The 20,971-nt window shown below is 58.3% G+C and overlaps 1 protein-coding gene across 2 annotated transcripts in view; it reads left to right on the top strand.

Moving 5' to 3' along the window:
• Positions 1 to 17,760, top strand: part of TMEM104 (transmembrane protein 104) — a 45,318-nt gene extending 27,558 nt beyond the window's left edge. For both annotated transcript variants that reach the window (XM_081161279.1, XM_081161280.1), the window contains exons 9-10: positions 7,183 to 7,276; positions 15,202 to 17,760. In XM_081161279.1, coding sequence (XP_081017405.1) covers positions 7,183 to 7,276; positions 15,202 to 15,962 — 855 coding nt within the window. In that variant the 3' untranslated portion in view covers positions 15,963 to 17,760. The remainder of the gene's footprint in view (positions 1 to 7,182; positions 7,277 to 15,201) is intronic.
• The last annotated feature ends 3,211 nt before the right edge of the window (positions 17,761 to 20,971 follow it).

The raw sequence follows: 20,971 nt of genomic DNA, 5'->3' as shown, positions 1-20,971 counted from the left end.
TTTCACAGAGGTCGCTGAGGTGTCACCTCACTGGCCCGTCTGCATCTGTGCTGAGAAGCTGCCTCCGGGTTTCGCCCGCGTCTCAGTTAATCGGGCTCCTGGGGCCAGCTTGCGTTCTGGGTTTGGTTTCTTCCTCTGTTCTGTAGCTCGGGGGCTGCTTTAGAACTCACTGCGGGAATCTAGACCTTTCGGCTCATTATTGCCTTTGCTCGGGGCTCAGCACCTCCTCTCCCAGGGACTCAGCATCTCCTCTCCTGGGGGACTCTGTGTCTCCTCTCCCGGAGACTGCCTTCTAGCGAGCAGGCTCGCCTTTTCATGAGAGCCAGTGGGATGACATTACACGTCTCCGCACCCACTCCCTCCGAATGGGGCTGTCTTGTTTGACACGAGCAGACTTGGTTTTCTGCTGAAGGATGTCATGAGATAATAGTTGGATTTACAGAGTAACTTCTGTGCTCAGGATGTCCACACTTTTAAAAATATCTAGGCCTTCACTCTCCGTTTCTATCTTTCGGCATCACCTGACTCTTTCAGTCATTCAGTCTGTTCAGGAAGCATCTCCCAGGTACCTTCTAGGTGAGGGCTTGGGAGGGAGGAGGTGGGATTCAGGGACCAGACGCCACAATAACGTGCTCTCAGCAGTGCGTGCCCGAAGGTGGTGGGCAGACACGAGTCATGGCTCAGAGTGGGTGAGGGCACTCAGAGAGGCGCCCCAGCCTGGTCTGGTCATCGCTCACTCTCCACCAGGTAAGCGATACCTGAGGGGCAGGCAGCTGAGAGATTGGCAGCATCTCCATCGCGGTCAGGTTGGTGTCTTCTGGGCAGAAGCCCCCTCCCACCATAGCACCTCACATCCCAGGGTCACCCAGCCCTGGGCGGGGCCTTCGGAGGGTCAGTGCCCCTCTCCTGCCCTGTGGGGGTGTGAAAGCTCACTGTCAGAGTGCCTGTGAAAGCACCGACGACGCTTCAGCGAGCCCAGACGACCTTCTCTGGGTAGCGGGATGTGTCCCCTCCCCGGCTTTCAGCAGGTCAGCTGTCGTGATGGCGCCCTGGGCATGGCACGTGCTGCCCATGAGCCTTCAGACCCAGACCCTGTCCTTGTTCTCACAGTAGCTCGGTCGGCAAGAACCTGAACCCCCTAAAGACCATTTGGACCGTTACAGAACACGGGTGGAGACAGCGGAGTCCAGTCGTAACGGCGTTGACATTCTCTGGCTGGAGGTCCTCGCGTGGCTTCCGTCCTTTCGCCCTCCCCCACCCGGGACACTGGGAGACAGATGGGTGTGCTCACATGATGCTGCTGGGTCAGGGACCAGGGCTGGTGTTTACCCACCGCCTCTGCACACATACAATGTGCTGTGAGGAGTTCACTATGCCCTGGGGCCTCACAGTCAGCCAGGCAAGCTCAGGACACGACCCCCACCCTGTACACGGGGCCCTGTAGCCTGTGGTCCCCCCAGTGTCCTTGCTGCCTCAGTACTCCCCTCCTTTTTTTGTATGGAGCCCCAGATGTCACTCAAGTTGGGAAAATAGAAACTCCCAAACCAAAGTGTTCAGGGCCACTTGAGAAATAAAAATAGAATCCTTGAGTTTCTTCCCTGCACTTCAAGGACGGTGGAAAGTTCAGTTCCCACCTAGGGATGAGTTCCTGCTGAGTTGCCATTAACCCCAATTAACCCTTAACCCTCAGCTTCCCACAAGGACAGACAAGGACAGCGACAGTCCTGCAGTCTGGGCGTCTGTTTCCTTCACCACTGAGAGTAACCTGCGGGGTCAGTCCAGAGAGCTCAGCTGTGCGGTGGGCATTGCTGCCCTCTGCACCCGGACTGGCCCCCGAGCCCCCGCCTGCGGCAGTTGGCCTGCAGGGCCTGTGTTTAGGGTCCGTCAGGCGTGCATCGCCATGCCACCTTCCCAGACCTGTTGCTCTGTCACCCCGTTAGCAGAGAAATCCGAGTTCCCCAGGCAGGGCGAGAAGGCGCGAGGCGAACCTGCTGGCCTTTTATGTTGAAACTCCAGGAACTGACAGGTGGGACAAAGAGAAAGCTGAAGCCTGAATTCTTGGCTCCTGAAAGCTCCATCTCACGACACTGGGAGCCGCAAACAAGCCCCAAAGCCCTTATTTTTACAGAGAATTAAATAAATAAGCAGGGACTCCGAGACCTGGCCGTGGAGCGAGGCCCCCGCCCTCGGTTTGAGGGATGCCACGGAAGCATTGCCTTTGTGCCTTACTGGCCACTGCTGGCTTCCCGGCCATGGGGCTTTCGTCCCCAAGGATGCTGCCTTTGGCTCCTAGCTCGGGACAGGGCAGGAGGACTCCCTCCCACCCCCCTGGCTGAATCAACAGTCAGCTGACCTGTCTTCTAGCGTATTCTCTCAGTTATGTTTTGCAGAAGGTAATTGGCTATCAGCCTTTGTCCCATGGAGCTGCACAGAGATTCTTAGGACATTCGTCCTGTGGTGGCCGTTACTTTAGCACGTCATTCTCTTCTGTCTCCCCTCTCGTCCCAGAACAGTGTGCCCTCTGTCTCTTCCTCCCCTCTTTGAGGAGAGCGAGATGGACTGCGAGTGAGGGGCCTGCAACCCTGGGCAGGGGGCTAGGCAGCAGGAGCTGCAGCTGGGGAGACAAGGCCGAGGCTGACGCGACGGATCCTCGGGCAGAAGGCGGGGTCCAGAGTGTGTGGCCTCTGGGATTAGCTCCAAATTTAAATTTCCATTTGTTTCTCTGACCAGCAAAACTTGCAGAGAAATATGGGGACAGGGAGGGAGGCGCCGGGCTGCTCTGCCTTCGTGCTGATGTTGACTCACTCCATTCTGTGAAGTTAAGCAGACAGAGCGGCCGGTCCTGGGCTCACTGTGTGTGAAACAACACTGGGCTGCGTGGGAGCCTCTCCCGGGTGCGGTGGGCTGCAGGGTTAACACTCAGGAAGACGGAGGGAGGCAGGTGGCAGACACAGCTCGGCTCAGCAGGCCTGAGCTGAGAGCTCCTGGCTTAAAGATCCATTCTCCTAAGTAGCACAGCGTGTGGCCCTCCCATTCTGTGGCTGGTGGCCGGCTGCAAGGGGGGAGCGGTGGCTCGAGTTAGAGATGAGGCTTCAGTCCCAGACTCCAGGGGCTTGTGGGATCCTGAGCACCTGTGCTTCAGGGTCTCAGCAGAGCCACTGTCGTGTCCAGCATCTCTCCAGTCTTGACTCTGAGCAGTGGGTGTCCTTCCTGCGTCCGGTGGGCAAAGGACTGCAAGTTAGATTAGGGCCTCTTTACTCTCCTGTCCTTCAGTCTCATTTCTGGCCGAGGCTAGAAAATGTGGCTCCTCCCTGCCAGCCCTGCCCTCCAGGCATGTGCACAGTTCTGCTCAGTCCCCCAGTGGGGCCCGGTGGTGCTGGGGTGCGGGGCATGGTTGATTCCAGAGAGGGGAATCAGGAGACAACAACGGGGTGAAGGAGCAGGCTCTTGAGTAGGACTCGATGGACAGCAGGACTTTGTCCAGCAGAAATGAGTGGCGAGCTTGCTGAGCAAAGGCCCAGGGGCAGGAGGTGCTGAGCATGTCCGGGGTGTACCCAGCCCAGGGCTGAGGGACTGTCGGTCCTGAGGGGTGGTGTCTTCAGAAACAAGGTTGAGAAAGGTGGCTGGAACCAGATCGTGGGGCCACTGGACTTTGTCCTGTCTGAAATGACAAGTCCTTGAGAGAGTTAACAAGAAGAGCAGGCATGGACTGGGCTAAGTGTGGAGAGACGACACCAGCACCAGCTGGCTCTGGGCCCAGGAGGGAGAGAACAGGGACAAAGGAAGGGGGACAGAGTCCCCAGGGGACAGTCCTCAGCTCCCCCCAGCCCTTTGCCTGCCTGATTACTCTTTAGATATTACATCCTCTGTAAATCCTGCGTTCCCACCCCAGCCCCACCCCAGGTTAGGAACCCTTGCTCTGTGCTCCCCGTTTCCCATCCAGGACTGCAAGAAACACATTCCCGTGGTCTAAGCCAGCAGGCTAGCTACTCTGCACCGGCACAGAGAGTGAGGAAGCAGTTGAGGTGGTTGGAAGTTTAGAGCCAGAGCAGCTGGAGGTGGGTGGTGTGCTAACTACACGGGACACAGCAGAGAGCAGCCCCAGCAGCCCCATTCGCACCCCCAGGCCTATCTCGGGCTTTATTCCCCGTGACCAGTTTTGAAGATTTCATCAGAACCCAGAGAATTGTTCTCTCTTTTTTCTTTTTTTAAGAAACGCGTCTGGCTGCAGCAGTTGGTGTCCCCGCGTCCTGAAATGAGTCGGGTTAGGAGAGTCCTTGAACAGAGACTGGGTTTGAACTGATCAATGGCATTTGGGGGTTGGAAGATGATTGCTCAGGAGCCAGCTAATTTATAATGTCACGTAGACTAGACAGGAAGACCCACGAGGATAGGCAGGCAGTCTCTTGGCTTTTTATTTCTTCTTTTTGAAAAAGGGAAGGGAAAACAGAGGGGCGATGCTCTCTCCGCGCTAGCCCATTGGGACACTGTGGCCGTTTCATCTCCTGCACCCACTTTCTTCCCAGAGACCCCACAGCATGGCAGCCCAGGCTGCTGCTTTGAATCCCCTGTCCTTCCCCAGCCCGGATGCCCGCCCTGTGGTTGCCGAGTCTGGCTCTAGCTAATTTGCAGGGGACACCTGTTCCGTGCATTCGCCCCAGCCTGTGGCATGTGTCTCGGCCTGGGCGTGCTCCGATGCGTGAACCAGCGGGCGCCTGCAGGGACTGCTGTGCAGCAGGCGGTCTGTGAGGTTCCTCTAAGTGGCCCTGCACCCTCCCGAGTAGCATGGTCAGTCTGTGGTCCTGAGCGTTAAAAGAAAAAAAACAAAACCATATCCCAGCTGCTGTCCAGCCATGGATGTCACAGCTGTTGAGCAAACAAGGCTTCCAAAAGAGCCCTTCACACCTGTCCCCACTCTGAGGATAGACCTGCCATCCCTAGAACCAGACAGGAGAGTGCCAGGCAGGGGCGGGCCCTCATTTGAGTGCCTCTCAACCCTGGTCCCCATCACTGCGCTGGCACCTCACGTGCAGCTCTCACTCTCCTCGAGATGTGTCCATACACTTGGTCTCTTTAAGGAGAGGATGCTCTAGCGGGCTGGATCCCATCCAACAGAGTTTATGAAATGGGCCTCCTGGGAGATAGGATCTCGATAAACATCGGCCAGGGAGGGGGATGAGATGGAGTCGGCACCTGAGAAAGGACCGAAGGGAAGGGCCTGTGTAGCCTGCGGAGGCGGAATCTCCTGCCTGCCTTGGGGCTGGCTCTGCTCTCCCCGTTTTCATAGCAAAACTTTCTAAGGACCAGTGGTGAGCCATCAGACGGGAGCTGACCTCCCGTGTAAGTCACCCCCCAGGAAATTCCCAGCACCCGCAGCTGAGTGCCCGTTTCCAGTGGGAGGCATCACAGGTCAGAGGTGAAACACCTGGCCCTTGGGCACAGCAGGAGTCCGGTGGCTTCACATGTGGCCTTCCATGTGCCATCTCCCTCTCCCATCCCTCAGAAGGGAAATGTGTCAGTGGAAATTCTCTCTGAAGCAGTAATTTTCCTAAATGATTTGCCTGGCAGAGAGGGGGCGGTGACTCTGCCCCTTCCTGGGTCCCCAGCCCCTCTCCCTGGGCCTGAGGGGACCGCTGAGGGCTGTCCAGACAGTCTCTTTCCTCTGCCTCCCCAGTCACTCCTGGCGTGATGGAGACCTTCCTCTGCCGCTGTGGGCTGCCCCCCCTCCCCCGTCTCCTGAACAGAGCAGATCTGGGTCTAGGCCCCCAGCAGAAAGCTCTTTCCAGAAGTCTCCCAGCCCGGCCAGGCCTTGTGACCCCAGCTAATTAGAGCCTTCTCCATAAGCCGGTACTTTAGTCTTTCCTGTCATTCGGTCTCACAGTGATAATGGACTTGGATAAGAGGTCACAGCTCCCTCCACATCCTGCTGGCCCTGCGATGAGGGTGGGGGAGGGGCAGCCCAGCCCCTCTCCTCTGGGGCTCCCGCCTGCCTGCCTGTCACAGGGCCACCAGCTGGGGGACTGGCTGCCAGCCCAGGCAGCCGTGATATATTCATCCAGATCACAGGCCCGGGGCTGGCTCCCCAGGGTGGGCCCCACTCCCCACATTCATGTTTTGGAGCCTTCTGCGCCATCTCTGGCGAGTGTCATTAGCATTAACGTGATAAAATGGCACAGTGTAAATGTTAATAAGGTCTGATGCCTGTGCAGCTTCCGAGTGGCAGATTGGAAATGGTGCCATCATCGTAACGCCAACCAGCGGCTTTTAATTCCTCTGCTCCCTGCGCACCCAATTTGGCATGGAAATCCCAACCTCCCCCCTCTTCCCAGCCCCGGCCTCTACTGTGCCACGTCTACCCCATTTTCTTTTGCAAAGAGGATTCAGATTTCCCACAGACCAGTTTTTTAAGACAGGCTTTGAATTTTTTTTTTTTTTTAAAGTAAATATTCACTCTACCCTGTTCTCCAAAAAGAAGGAGAACCCAGGTGCCTGCAGCGCCCCCCTCCTTGGGCCGGACTCCCCCCCACTCCCAGACTTTCCTTGGGTGCGGCCCCTGCTCGTCTTGGGCTGGGCTACTTCTCTGAGGGAGCTGCCTGGAAGCCACTGGCTCTGGTTCTCCCTGTGTCCGTGCCCTTCTCTGTAAGTTACAGACATTGCTGATCAAGGACATCCTGATTGATCCTTTCCTCCCAACCCTTCAGAATGGTGTCCCCTCCACTGCGCCGTCAGGACCCCTGTGTTCCCTCCTCCCCGGTCCTTTCTTCCCAGTAAGTGCCTGGTGCTTCTTCGGACCCTCATCTGCCTGCCGTCTCACACCTAATCCCTGCTCGTGCCCAGCTCAGTGCTGTGAATCCTTAGTCGGTGTTTGCTGAAGAGCCGTGAGCAGGCAGTGTCCCCAGGATATCGTTTGGGAATTGCCTGGACACCTTTCCAGGAGCCTCAGGACAGTGAGTGTGAGGAAGGGCAGAGGAGCGGCTGTGGGCTCCTGTGCACACAGGACACTGGAAACACGCTGGCACTGTCTGACCCTAGAGAGCCTCTGCCAGTCCCAGTGCACACCTGGGTTAGGACCAGCCCTGGCCCTGGGCAGAGGCTGCGTGAACGGTGTGTGCTCCCCACGCACACTTCATACCCTGTGCTCCCGGCCTCTGTGCCCCTCTCACTCCTGTTTTTGTCACCTAGGCTGTCTTCACTCTCCTCCTGGGACCCTTCACCTTCTTTGACGTCCAGAAGACCAAGTACCTGCAGATCCTGACCTCGCTGATGAGATGGATCGGTGAGTCTGAAACATCTCGAGCCTCTGCTCTTTCTCCCCTTGTCCCTTCCTTAACCCTCCCTGAGACAGCCAGGCCAGCTCACAGGCTCACAGCCATAGCCAGAATGTGGTGAGGGTTTCTCTGAGCTCCCCGGGGTAACGAGGAGGTGGGTGCTCTCCCTGCCTTTTTACTGGTGGGGAAATTTAGTACCTAAAAAGTTAAGTCACATCAAGGTCACATGTGGGCAGAGCTGGAGCAAGGCCTGGGACAGCTGATTCTGGGACCAGCCTTTTCACACGCCAGAGCCTGGCGGCTGGGCACCTGGAGGCCTGGGTCAGGGTTCTGCTCCCTGCAGGGCATGAGAGCTGTGCCATAAAACCAGTGGGCCATGGCACCTCCATCGCATCCCCAGCTACCAGGGCGTGAAAAGACACCTTGACCACAGTGCCCTCTAACTGACTGACTCCCATGGAGAAGTAGTACCACTTTCCCAGGGGGAAAGGGGTGTCTCTCCCCTTAAATCAGGTGTGTGGTAGGAGCTTATTCATTCCATCACCCCATCCTGCCAGCCACCTGGAGGGTGGACCCAGGATAGGAGGTTGTGGGCTCCCCACCGCCCACCGCCCCCTCAGCTAGCGTGTGTTCTGGGATCCATCACACATTTGTTTTGATCTAAAAGAAAATGCTGTTGCTATTCTGGTGGGGGGCCCCCCTTCTGGACTCCCTTCCCCAGGTCCTTTCCCAGGCATCTGCCCTCATCAGGATTCGGGTGCTCGTTGCTCCTCATTGGAGCCATCTCTCAGAGCTAGATCGTGACAAACTCAGACAGCTTCTGATCCAAATGATTTCCAGCAGTTCTGGCACCTCCAGTCCCCTGGTCCCCCCACTCAGGATTACAAGACTCCAGCATAGGGAGCCACCGCCCCACAAGAGCCCTGGCATCTTTGGTTGGAAGGGACTTGGCCAGCCCCACCCCTGCAGGGGTGTGTGGACTAGAGCTCACATCCGGGGAAGGTTCCGGTGCTGCTCTGAGGGGTCCCGCCACTCTGAGGGGGCATCTGTCAGTGCTGGGAAGTTCTGCCCTGGCTTGAGCCAGACCCTCCAGCCTATAACTTCTTCCTACTCTTGGTCCATCCTTGCAAGGAAATGAGAGCAGGGCCGAATGGTCTAGAGCGTGAGCTTTGGGGCCTCTGTCACTTGATGAGCCTGTCCGTCATCCAGCAAGAGGAGGGAACAGGAGGACACCTGTTGGGTACCTGGATGGGGCAAGATTCCTTGTCTACCCCATTCAGTGGGTCTGAGCCTATTCTCACCTACAGGATGCTGTTTTCAAATTTCATTCATAAGCTCCAAAGCCCTGGATTAAATTAACACGATCACTTGGGAGAAAATGAGAACTTACTTGCTTAGAATATGAGGATCTCGCTAGCTCCAGGGGCACGATGTTGGAATGGAACCTCCTTGGGTGCCAGGAGGGATTGTGTCCAAAAGTCCAGGATCAGCATGGATCAGAACCAGTGGCCGTCCACCCTTCCCCTTATAAGCTGCTTATAGGAAGTATTTGAAAGCCCTAGTGACCTTCAGAAGTTTTCACAGTAAAGCAGTATTTGGAGGAAAACCTCCCTCCTCATCTCCCTGGCTTAATCTGTTGTCCCAGCAACCAGGTCCCAAAGTCCTAAAAATCTGGCCCCTGCTCGGGATTGCCTGTCCTTGACCTGCTGCACTAGCCGTGGGAAGGGGCTAGTTAAACTCAGGTTCCCGGTCCCTCTCCCTCTGGGGTGAGGCGGGCAGGAGCAGGATGGGAAGTGGTGGAGGGGACACCCATGCTTTAGCCGGCGTGATAGATTCCCATGTCAACCCACGAGCGGTTGGCCGCCCAGATAATGGCAGTTAATGTCTTCTGTGGCACCCCGGTGCCTGTTCAGTGTGACGAAGTCCCCTGCATCTGGTGAGCAGAACATTCATTAAAAGGGAAAGATTGTGAGAGGGTGCGGAGGAGGCTGGCAGGACCCCAGGCTGCCCCACTTGGTCTGGTCTGGCCTCCAAGGCAACCACAGACAGGACTGGAAATTCAATAGATCTAGGACCTTTTTTCATAGCTAATTTTTAAGTTGATAATTTTGTATGGCCCTCGAATGATACAAATATCCAAATGGCCCTTGGCAGAAAAAAGGTTCCCCACTCCTGCTTTAGACACTCAGCTGCTCTTTGCCATGGCACTGGGCACCCAGCCCCTGGTAACCCCATTCTGCGTCTCTTTCTCCCAACCAGAGCCCTTCCCACAGAGCAGCAAGGTGGCTGCCCATTGGCCTCAGGGATGCAGTGGGAATCCTCTGGGTCTCCCCTGAGGCCCCAGCACCCTCCGAGGCAGCCCCCCACAGTGCGGCACAGCCAGGCAGCAGTGGCCTTGAGAGGTGTTTGGCTGCAGGAGGGCTAGAGGTAGAGACCAACTCGTGAAGGGCATCCACACTCCTGTTTGGGTGATGACATTGTCTGGACATCGCTGTCTCTGCAAGTCACTTGCCTCTTTTCTCCCTTTGATCTGAGATAATCAGATGGCAGGCAGAGAGCAGTCGCCTCTCTGCCAGCCTGTCCTCCAGAGGGCTCTGTGGGTGATGGCGCAGTCATTTTCCTCCCGTACACACTCAGACCTCGGGGCTTGGAAAGTAAACCTCCATGACACAAAGCCCTGTCAAGTGAGAGAAATTCATTCAGTCGAATAGACTCTAGAATGTTGCCCAGTGTAGGGTACAGTCCCTAGCCGGGGGCACTGCAGCCACCTGGGCATTTTTCCTTGTGGATCTGGTGGGAGACAGCAGGGCTGCATCGGGAGGGAGCTGGGAACACCAAGCACCCCAGACTAGGCCGTCCCGCTGTGGGAGGGACTGAGGTCCACCCACTGGACGTTTGCAGGCCTTCGGAGGAGGTCTCTCCTCTGGCCCAAGCTCACCCCCGGTGATGTTTCTAGAACCCCTCTAAAGGCCGTGAGCACCCAGGCCCTGTTTGTCCCCTCAAGTCTGCACCAAGTTGTCGGTCTGCAGCGAACTCCCTTTCCATGCTGCCTTTTCAAAGCAACTGTGCAGCCATGTCCTTGTGACCCTCCAGCCCACCCCGCCTCCTCCCTCTCCCATCCTAGGGCCCAGGCCATCCCACAGCTGAGGGGAGCGCTCTCAGGGTGGTAATAAGCTGGCCTGGGTTCTAGAAAGACAAAAGGGGAAAATGAGCACCGAAGGGACCAGAAAATCATAGATGTGCTGAGCCGGAAACTTTCTTGTGCTTAATTAGTAATTTGTTCTGCCATCTGTTGAAATGAGGCGGGAGGACTGCTGGAGCCTGCCGAGCAGGCCCCCTGGAGCTCAAGGCAAGCTGAGCAGCCTGGAGGCTGGTTCCTCCTGGCTTTCTCTGCACCGTCCTCCAGGCATTAGCCCCAGACGCCCCCCGCCCTGCCACAGCGGGACTGAGAGGGTTGGGTGGCCTTTTGAATAGCCACTTGTCTGGGAAAATGTCAGGAGACACGTAGGATAGGTGCCAGGGTTGATGCATTTCTTTTGCTCCCAGACCAGGCTGGTCCATTTGGGAGACCTAGACTGCAAGTGCCCCTGAATTCATTTGTGCAGGGGATGGTTTCCGATTGTCATCCGGCTGCTCACCCCAGGTGGCTGCTCTAGGTCAGCCACAGGCTCCTGAGCACACACCTGCAGCCACTCCCACTGCACCTCCTCCCTTTGTTCGCTACCTTGGGTGGGACAGTGTTCACTCCAAATATGCCCCACAGGCCAAGTCTGCCCCAGCCAGGTCCCTTGTGTGGCAGCAGCAAAGGCAGGACCCCCTCATGGAGCAGTGTGAAGATAGAACGGGACCCTGTGGGAAGTGCTGCCAGCGCAGTGCCCAGCGCCCGGTCAGCTCCATGCAGGCCCCGCCGCCCAAGCCGCCCTGCTTCCGGCGCACACCCGCCAGCTTCCACCCCCTCTGCCCTGGAGGAAGCTTGATCCCGAGAGAAAGGAGAAGCAGCCCCCACCCCATCCCTGCACAGAGATGCAGGGGGCTTCCTCTAGCTCCCAGCTCCCTCACTGTCCTTCGTGCCCCCAGCCCCAGCAGCTGTGGCTTCCGAGCTCAAGCCCTAAGCCGCTCAAAGGATGACTGTAGACTCTTCCCACCTGGGAAACCGGCAGGGAGTATCATTACTTCACTCCCATTACCAACTTCCCCCAGTAGGCTCCAGCAGACGCCTCCCAGTTGGGGACACCAACAGCTGGCTCAGCTCTGGGCGCCCCACTTGGCATTATTAAAAAACTGATTCTTTCTAATAAACGCTGCTCTGGAGCACAGCAACCCTCTTCGGTCTGCGTCTGGGCTGTTGAGGACCCACAGGGCTGCCTCCCCTCTGATTGTATATTCAGAGCAGCTACCACATACACTGTCCCCGTCTCTCACTCCACTCAAACTGGGCCAGGCGCGTCCTCTGACGGCAGTGTTTGTGGATAAACTCAAGCTGCTTCAGGAAGTTTCTCGGCCCTGCTCTTCCCACTTGCCCTGGCAAGTGTCCCAGATTTGTCTTCTAGTCGGAACTGGGGGGAGAGGTGGGACTCAGCTGTGGTGGTCCAAGTGGCAGAAGGTCCCCAGGAGGACACCATCACCTGGGAGGGAACATAAGGGCCCTCTGATTTCACCTGTCCCCGGAATTATCTGTGGCCACTTGGCTGACTCCCCTGCAGATCCAGGATTGATCTCAGCAGAGCATCTCCTGGTGGGACCGCTGTGATCTGTCACCACCAACAGCCAGGGGTCTTGTGTGTGTCTGGGCCATCTGTTCACAGCCTGTTGGTTCAGTGTGCCAGCTCAGTGCATGAATTCCTTCACAGCCTCACTCAACTAGTGCTCCTCAGAGGGCCGGGAAGGACCCCCTCCCAAAATGAAAGTGCCCACCGGCCTCTCTGAGCAGCACGCCAACCCTGTGCTCGGGGCCCACCCTCCCTCTGGGCCACCATCCAGGGCTCTCCTGGGCTGCTAAGCATCCAGCTCTCTGGTCACACAGCCAGTGGAGAGGATCCAGGAAAACCTTTAGATATATGTTTCATTTTGGTTCTACTTTTATTCTTGGTTTTCTAAAAGTCCCCTCTTCAATTCCCAGGGTCGGTTTAAAGGAGAGGAACCCGGAGTTTCTATCTTAAGGCTCTTGGGGTAAAGTGGACACTTAGTTAAAGTTTGCTGAAGACTCAGCTGCCTGTCACAAGTGACCCCTTTCCTCAGCAGCAGGCTTGGCCTCACGGCTCGGCCTGGCCCCAAGCGAAGGCCGTTCTCTCTGGGCTGCACTTCTCCTCTGCTCTGCATGTGGCTGACAAGCACTCCCCTGGCCATCGGGGGAGACTCCTGCTCCACCTGGGAGGGCGGTGGGCCAACTGCCCGGACAGTGGCAGGGGAAGGGGAAGATAAGGCCCAGGAGCTGGTGGGTTGAGGTGTCTGACCAACGGTGGTTACAGGCGTGCCCCTGCAGAGTTGGGCTTCACAAGGCCAGGGTAGCCTCAGCCTCGGACAGAGTCCGGCGGCCACATCTGCAGAGGTGGCGTGACTCATGGCAGGCCCAGCGTGTGGGAATTTACGTTCAGTTCAGGGCAATTCAAGTGCCGCTATCTTAGCACCAACTCCCTCGTCCCCCCACTCTCCCCTCCGTGCTTTCTCCCTGATCCAGCAGCTGCTTAAGAGCTGTCTTAGCTCAAGCTACCATAACACACCACCACAGGCTGGCAGCTTAAACAACAAAAGTGTATTTTCTCACAGTTCTGGAAGCTGGAAGCCCAAGATCAAGGTATTGTGAGGGTTGGTCTCTGGTGAGGCCTCTTTTTCTGGCTTGTTGACAGCCACCTCCTTGCTGTGTCCTCACGTGGCCTCTCCTGTGTGTGCAGGGTGAGAGCAGGCTGGCGTCTCTCCCTTCTCTCATAAGGTCCTATCGGAACGGGGCCACCCTTACGACCTCATCTCTCCTTTCTTACCTCCTTCTAGGCGCCATCTGCAGGTACAGTGACACTGGGGGTCAGGGCTTCAGACTGTGGGGTAGACCATTCATAACAAGAGGAAACGGTTGACAGCTTTCAGGAGAGGTGACAGTGCTCAAGTGTTATGTTTCCAATCTCTGGGAAGATTAGTCCGCCGGCAGCCAGCGGCCCCTCCGCTCCGTCTCCCAGCGATGACAGACTGAGCAGGCTGTGACAGCTTAGGGATGAGAAATGGAGGCCCTTCCCTCCCAGGTGCCACCTGCCACAGTGCAGAAAGTTGAAGAATGGAGAGACCTGAACTCTTGATTTCACACTTAAGACTTGATTGCTTCAGAGACTCAAACGCCTGCCCTTTAGCAACGACCTCCTCCCCTGACACACTGGGAAGGGGGGGCTCTGCGCCGAGTCCTTTGGGATACATAATTTAGCCCCAGGGTAGAACCTCAGCCCCGGCACTTGCTTATTGCTACACCCTTCTCTGCTTCCGCGGGGAGGAGGGCGGAGCTGGAACCCTCAGGAAACCGCAGGGGCTGCCCAGCAGGGGGGTTTGGGGGGTCAGACTGGCTTCACATCCCCTCCCTCAGCAGAAACCCAGTGACTCCTTCCTGTGACTTATCATCAGGCAAGACCAGCCTCTCAGGGCGTCTTGCTGGCCTGAGGTACGACTGAGCAGGGGCCAGGATGCTCTCGGAGGGGAGCACATCTGTGCAGGGAGCTTCTCATTTCTCTCAAAGGGAGCACCTCCCGCCAGAGACCCAGTTTGTCCTGTCTTCTTGGGAAATGAAATGGGCCCCCACCTCGACCCACAGCCTGTGCTCGGATGGGAGGGTGATGGCCAGGGAAGGATGAGCCACTCGAGCCCCCAAGAACCCACACAAAATTATTTCTCCTTGTGCTCAGCCCTGTACAGAGAGCGCACACACTCAGAGGCCCCGCTGGTGACAGTGATGGCGGCAGTTTGGCCTTGTGCGCCTTAGGGGGAGCAAGAAGAGCTGAGGGTTTCTCTGGTTCTGCCTCACATGAGTCACATCCAGAGCCACGCATGGGGCTCAGAGAACAGCAAGGAGGAGTCTGGGCTCCGCGCTGAGCTCTTGGCGTTGTGGCTCTGAATTCGTGCAGCCCTAGTGGACATGCGTCCCCTTCCTCCACGATAGCTGCATTCGTACCCTTCTAGCACCTGCAAAGGAGGCACTGGCTCTGGGGCCATCAATGGCACAGACCCCTCCAGGGTTCTAGGAGCTCTGTTCTAGCTTGAGCCTTTATCAAAATATTTCTCGGTGTCCTGGGACCCCTAGGCCCGGCCAGTGCCGCCCCTCTGCGGGGCAGGCCACCCTGTGGGTCACTGCCCAGGAGAGCAGAGCCACGTGCTGTAAACCTCCCCAGCAGCAGCCTTCAGGGCCATTTCTTCCCTTGAGTGACCAAAGACACCTTCCTGCCTGGTGTCCGCCGGGCACACTCCCATGCCCACTCAGATGTCCCCTCAGGTGCCCTGGCCATCTGAGGACAACTCCTCCCAAATGTCCTATGCCCCTTACTCCTCTGCTCTCCCCAGCTTCCAGACACACATTTCCTAAACCCAGGGAGAGAGAGCAAACAGGAGTCCTAACCTGGGACTGCTCCGGGCCAGGAAGCTGGCAGGGCCCCAAGAGAGCCCCGGTAAGGGAGCTGGGCAGAGCCTGGCCAGGAGCACACAGCGAGAGCCGCCCTCCTACCCGGAGACACAGCCCTTTATCTGCTGGTGTGTGGGGTGAACGGGACATGGAGAGGGCACCCATGGACATTCATAGGCTTAGTAGCCACTGCTGGCCTGCCCCAGAATGTGGCCCTCAGAGTCAGGTGATTTGAACAGCTCTTGCTCCTGGAGCTCTGACCCCCCGCAGGCGCCCCCAGACCAGACACTGTCCTGGGTGGGGCTGTTTGCTCCGCCGCCTGACACCCCTCTCGTTTTCCAGCCTTCGCCATCATGATCGTGCTGGCCCTGGTCCGCATCGGGCGTGGGCACGGGGAGGGGCACCCGCCCCTGGCCAGCCTCTCGGGGGTCCGGAACCTGTTCGGGGTGTGCGTGTACTCCTTCATGTGCCAGCACTCCCTGCCGTCGCTCATCACTCCCGTCTCCTCCAAGCGCCACCTCACGCGCCTGGTCTTCCTGGACTACGTGCTGATCCTGGCCTTCTACGGCCTCCTCTCCTTCACCGCCATCTTCTCCTTCCGCGGCGACAGCCTCCTGGACATGTACACCCTCAACTTCGCGAGCTGCGACATCGTGGGCGTGGCCGCCGTGCGCTTCTTCCTGGGCCTCTTCCCCGTGTTCACCATCAGCACCAACTTCCCCATCATCGCCGTGACCCTGCGCAACAACTGGAAGACGCTCTTCCACCGGGAGGGCGGCACGTACCCCTGGGTGGTGGACCGCGTGGTGTTCCCCACCATCACCCTGCTGCCCCCGGTGCTGGTGGCCTTCTGCACCCACGACCTGGAGTCCCTGGTGGGCATCACAGGGGCCTACGCGGGCACCGGCATCCAGTACGTGATCCCCGCCTTCCTGGTGTACCACTGCCGCAAGGACAGCCAGCTGGCCTTCGGCCCCGGGGCCGTCAACAAGCACAGGTCCCCTTTCCACCACACCTTCTGGGTGGGCTTTGTGCTGCTCTGGGCATTCTCCTGTTTCTTCTTCGTCACCGCCAACATCGTCCTCAGCGAGACCAGGCTCTGATGGCAGGCGTGTCTGCTGACAAGAGGGCTGGGGGCCCCGGCCTGGCCCCACGTCGTCCCCTCTGCCTGCAGAGACCTAGTTGCCTCCCAAGTCTCCATAGGGCAGGCGAGGCGTGGGCTCATGCAGGGGACCCTGCACACCTCCAGCTGGGCGTCTCATCCCCACCCCAGCTTCTTTCCAAGAGCCTACACCTCACCTCAGCCTGGGGCGGCCTCCTCCCACCAGGCATGGGGCTCTCCCAGACTCCAGGACTGGATCCCGGAATGGACCCCCCTGCTTTACGCACACGCCCCGCCACCCCGCCACCCGGTGGCTCTTCTCCCTGCACGGTGGGGATGCAGCGCCTGCACTGCCACTGTTTATAGTAGTCACCACATCTCCTCTGCCCTCCCAGCCCCTCCTGCATCCTCGTCTGGGAGATCTCCCCTAGAAGCTGCCTCAGGATGGACCCCAGGCCCCAATCCCCTCCCCGCTGGGCCCCCCAGTGATGAGCAGGGCCCACCTTCCCGCCGGACTTGGTGCCACTCCTAGGGGAGGGCCTGGCCTGCCCTGATGACAGGAACAGAAGGTGCTAATCCGCACCAGGGGCCCCAGGCCAGGGCTGTGGGGCGCTGCTGTGGGCGCCAGCTCCTGTTGGCTGCTGAGCTGCGATGACTTGGAGCAGCCCTTCCACGGGCGCAGCAGCTGGTACAATGGTTTAAAGCCCTGAAGGGGCTCCTCTTTCTCTGACTGCCCCGCTGTGCTCTCGGGCCTCCTGCAGTTCGGGGGGCAGTGTATAAGACACTAAAGGGGAGCTGCCCCCACCTGCCACTCAGGATGTGGGAGTGCCATGGGCATGGAGCAGGGAGCAGCCTCCGTGTTTCCTACCCATGAGCCGTCAGGCCTGCTCCCAGTCCCTGCTCCAGCACTAAAGGGGTCTCCCTGTCCAGCCAGGCTGTGGGTGCTCAGTGTTGACACACTACACGTCCCTTGGGCGCCATGGGATGAGATGTAGCACTGATCCCCGTTCCCACGGAAGGAGGGTCGGGCTCCCATCCACCGAGCCAGCTCTTCCGCGATCCCCTCCCAGTCACAGTCATGCATGCACCTCGGGGTGCCTTCCCCGGAAACAGGTGACTGATGAACTCCGCGTTTTCAATGTGCCTTCTGCTGCGGGGCCCAGGGTTCCTTTCTGACCCTCCCCGGCTGCCCCAGCCCCAGGCCTGCACCCACCGGTCCTGGAGCCCAGAGCTGCTGGGCCAGGAGCTGCCTCTCGCTGGGCTCTCAGGCCCCTGCCCCTTTCTCTTTCGATCTCAGTGCCTTGCTCAGCCCTCACTAGGGAACCTTGCTGCCTCCCCCTGCATTGCACCGGCTTCATACCTTGGACAGAGTGGCGACACTGGGTGTCCTGGGGCTATGGTGGTGTCAGGAGGGCAGAAGGACATGTGGGACTAGCAGGAACGTGGGGAGTCCAGGGGCAGCACTACCCCCCACCTTTGGCCCCAGCAGCCCTAGCCTGTGAGAACCCCGTGATCTGCTCTCTCACATGTGGTCACACATCTTCAGTCTCGTCTTGGCCCCGTGCGTCATCATTTTCCATTCGCCTTCTGCACCTGCTGTGGTGGCTTCTTTCCAGGAGTCCCTACCCTGAGCAGGGAGGGCCCTGAGGTGGACCAGCCCCCAGTGGCTCAGGCCCTCCCTAGAGCTGCCCCACTGTTCGCTGAAAACTCAATTAAAACATCTGTACTTACCCTTCTCCAATTATGTTTCCTTTTGCTTAAGGACAAAGCAAATTAAATCATCCTGCCTCCCCAAGCTCCACACCAAATTTTGAATGTGAATTTATTAGCGTCATAAAGCCCAGGTTGATTTATGTGACAATCTGGAGCCACAGCGGTGGAGTCTGGTGGCTAAGTTCCCCTCCGAGCCGGGCAGCCTGGTTCCTGGAGGGAATTGGCCCAAGGTGACCATGTCACTGATGGCAGGCAGGCGCTAACCATCACCAGTCCGGGTTCCTGTCCTCCACACTCACCTGCTGTCTGTCCCGCTGGAGGCCGGATGGGGTCACCTCCCCCTCTACTGCGGAGAGCCGCAGGGCTCGGGGCCGGGGTGAGAGGACAGGTCCCACCATGTGCGTTGAGCACATTGGTCTGTTTTTACATCCGCTTGGTGAGTGGGCACTTGGGTCCTGGTTTCCACTGTATAGAGTGGCGGGGGCAGGCAGAAGGGGTTGCCAGCCCGGCCTGGCGCAGGTACAGGCGTTGCCGTGGAGCATGAAGACTCGGCCGCCTTCACCCAGCATGACTGCCCCAGCCAGCCCCGAGGCCAGGCCAGGTCGAGGTGGAGCCCGCGCTCTGCCTTGTCCCCCGCTGCAGCCTGGAGCCTCGCGCCAGCTGCTGCCTGTTCCTCCCTGAGGCCAGAGAGGCGGCTTTGGGCTTATGGATGGGGCAGATGGCAGGTGACGGGCTGGGAGGCACTGCTGAGTCGTGGAAGGTGGGCGGTGGGCACCTTGCCGGGCCCTTGGCCACACAGTTCTTGCCACATAGGGGCTGGGAGCAGCCTCAGCAACAGGCTGGGGCTAAAGTCACAGAGGTGAGGACGACAGGCTGCCCCCACCTCAGAGGAATCCAGCCCAAGAGCCAGGCAGTGCCAGGCTCCAGGGCTGGGAGACCATGGGCAAGCGGAAGGCTGGCACCATGCCTGTCCGGGGGCCGGATTCCTGAGCAGGACTGATATCTGGCCCACCTGTGCTAATGGCCACTGAAAAGCCAACTCCTCCAAGATCAAGATCCAGGGCTGCAGGAGGGAGCTTTGCCATCCCTTCTGGGGGGCTGGGGCTCATGCTGTGGACTGCAGGGAGGGAGAAGTAACATCTGAGTGCCTGCTTTGCGCCAGGCACAGTGCGGGGAACTTTCCCAGTGGACCTTGGCGGCATCGCTTAGGGACCGAGAGTGTGCACCTCGCAGGCTGTGAGCCTCCGTGCCCGCCTGTCGTGTGGAACAGATAATAGTACCTGTACCGCTGGTGGGTTTTGGGAACTAAAGGACCGAGCTTAGTGCCCAGCACAACTCAATAAAGCTTTTCTGTGTCGAATGCCCCTCCCTTGTCACATACCAGCCATAACTGCCCTGGTAGCCACAGGCCCCCAGACTCACTGAGGACCCCCAGTTTGCGTCCCCAGGCACCTAATTGGTTTCTTAGCCTCCTAATTAGTCAAGTGCCTCCTGGTAGCAGCTGCCCGCTACAATTCAGAAATGGGAAATGAATTCTCAGGATCCAGAGGGCTTTGGGAGAGTGGTCTCTGGTTCCCCAACCCCCCCAGGAAACTGAAGGACAGCCGTCCCCTTTCAAAGAGCCAGGCTGAAGTCGGGTCTCCTGACAAGGACATTGTGCCCGTTCTTTCCTAAGCTTGATGCCCCCTCCCCACACACACTTGGCTCCCAGGAGAAAGGAGATGAGCTGCTCAGAAAAGACAGGCGAGGAAACAGCAACAGCAGCGGGAGGAAGAAACAGGGCGAGATAGTAAAAATGTCCTATTCCTGAGACAAGTGACCAAGGGCCTCTCCCTGTGTCCCACCAGAACAGGCTAGCACTGGGGAGTCTGTCTGGGCAGACTCTGCTTGCTCTTTGCTACACAGGCCCTTGTTTATGATAATTGAATATCTACGGCCTCTGTCAGCTCCCCCCTCTTCTGCGAGGCTTCACCATCCCTTCCCCTCGGTCCCCCCTCGGAGGGGCAGGAGGCTGGGGAGCCAGGCCAAGCCAGCTCTGAACCTGCAGGGAATGTCCTTCCTGTCCCTACTTTCTATAAGGCTCACTTGTCCCCAGAATTCATTCCTAGAGAAGGAACAAGGCAGCCAAGAGCCTGGCCTCGGGAGCAGGATTGGCACCTCCTTGGAGCCAGCCAACAGCAGGCTCAGTTCCACATTTGGCTTTTAATTATCTTTCCAGTTCTTGGTTATTAATGATCTTGGGCACAGCAGAGAGCTGCCTGGACCTCGTGACTCCTCCCAACCCCACCTGCGGCAGCCTTCCACCCAGAGCTGCGCTCGGACCCGGGAAGGACCCTCTCACCACCCGTGGCTGCGACCAACTTCAGGCTCCCTTCCCGGGTCTAGCCGGCACTCACCGCGCCGCCCGAGGCAGAGCCCCCAGTCCTGGCCCTGGGTCCATGAAACACGAAATCGGGCAGAGAAGATGAAATGGACAGTAACGGCCCAGGCCACCCATTCTGGGCGTATCAGGCTCTCTAGCCAAGAATGGGAGGGCATTAGCAATATCCCACACTGTACCCCTTCAGCTCTGAAGACCCAACTAAAGACGTCCAGTTTTCATTCATGGCCCAGTCCCAGCAGTCGAGCCTCCGGAGCCTGAAGAGGGGACCAGTGAGGAGCTGTGTAGGGGAGGGCCCTGGGCAGGGGCTGCACACAGAGTTGGCATCCAGCTGCCCTCCCCAGCCTCCTCCCTATTACAGGGAGCTGATTTCTGCCCTGCCTCACTGCACTTGAACTTGTCGAGGACAGCAAGGCCTCGGGCTTCACATGCTCTGCAGTTAAGAAAGGGCCCGATGGCCACAATCACGCTCATGGTGTGTGTTTGTGGAATGAATGGCCGAGTGAGTGCTGCTTGCTTGCTTCAAAGAGTCATTGTGGGAGGTAAATGGAATCACAGATGTGGAAACATTGGGAATTGTAAGCAAGAGCCATCAGGCCCAGGGCTGATGACATGCGACAGAGAAAGGAGGTAGGGCTGGGAGCCCCGAGGGAGGGGGCAGGACTGAGACTGTGGGCTGATTCTCTGACCTCCTTCCAGGGGAGTCCCAGCCCCAGTGAGGCTGAGCTGTCCCCAGCCTGGGAAGCCACCTGTGCCAGGCTTCCAGAACCAGCAGGTAGTCCGGAGCCCTGCACAGCCATCATGGAAAGGATACGGCCTGCCAGGGCCAAGGAGAGTCCAGCAGACTCCCCACAATAGACCTCCCTCTACCGTTTCTACCATGACATTGTCCGGCTCCCAGGCGGGCCCCTGGCAAG

This window comes from Miniopterus schreibersii (assembly GCF_964146895.1).
Source record: "Miniopterus schreibersii genome assembly, chromosome: 16".
NCBI classification, from domain to species: Eukaryota; Metazoa; Chordata; class Mammalia; order Chiroptera; family Miniopteridae; genus Miniopterus; species Miniopterus schreibersii.
Note: the sequence above shows the minus strand (reverse complement) of the source record. Positions and strands in the feature narration are given on the sequence as shown.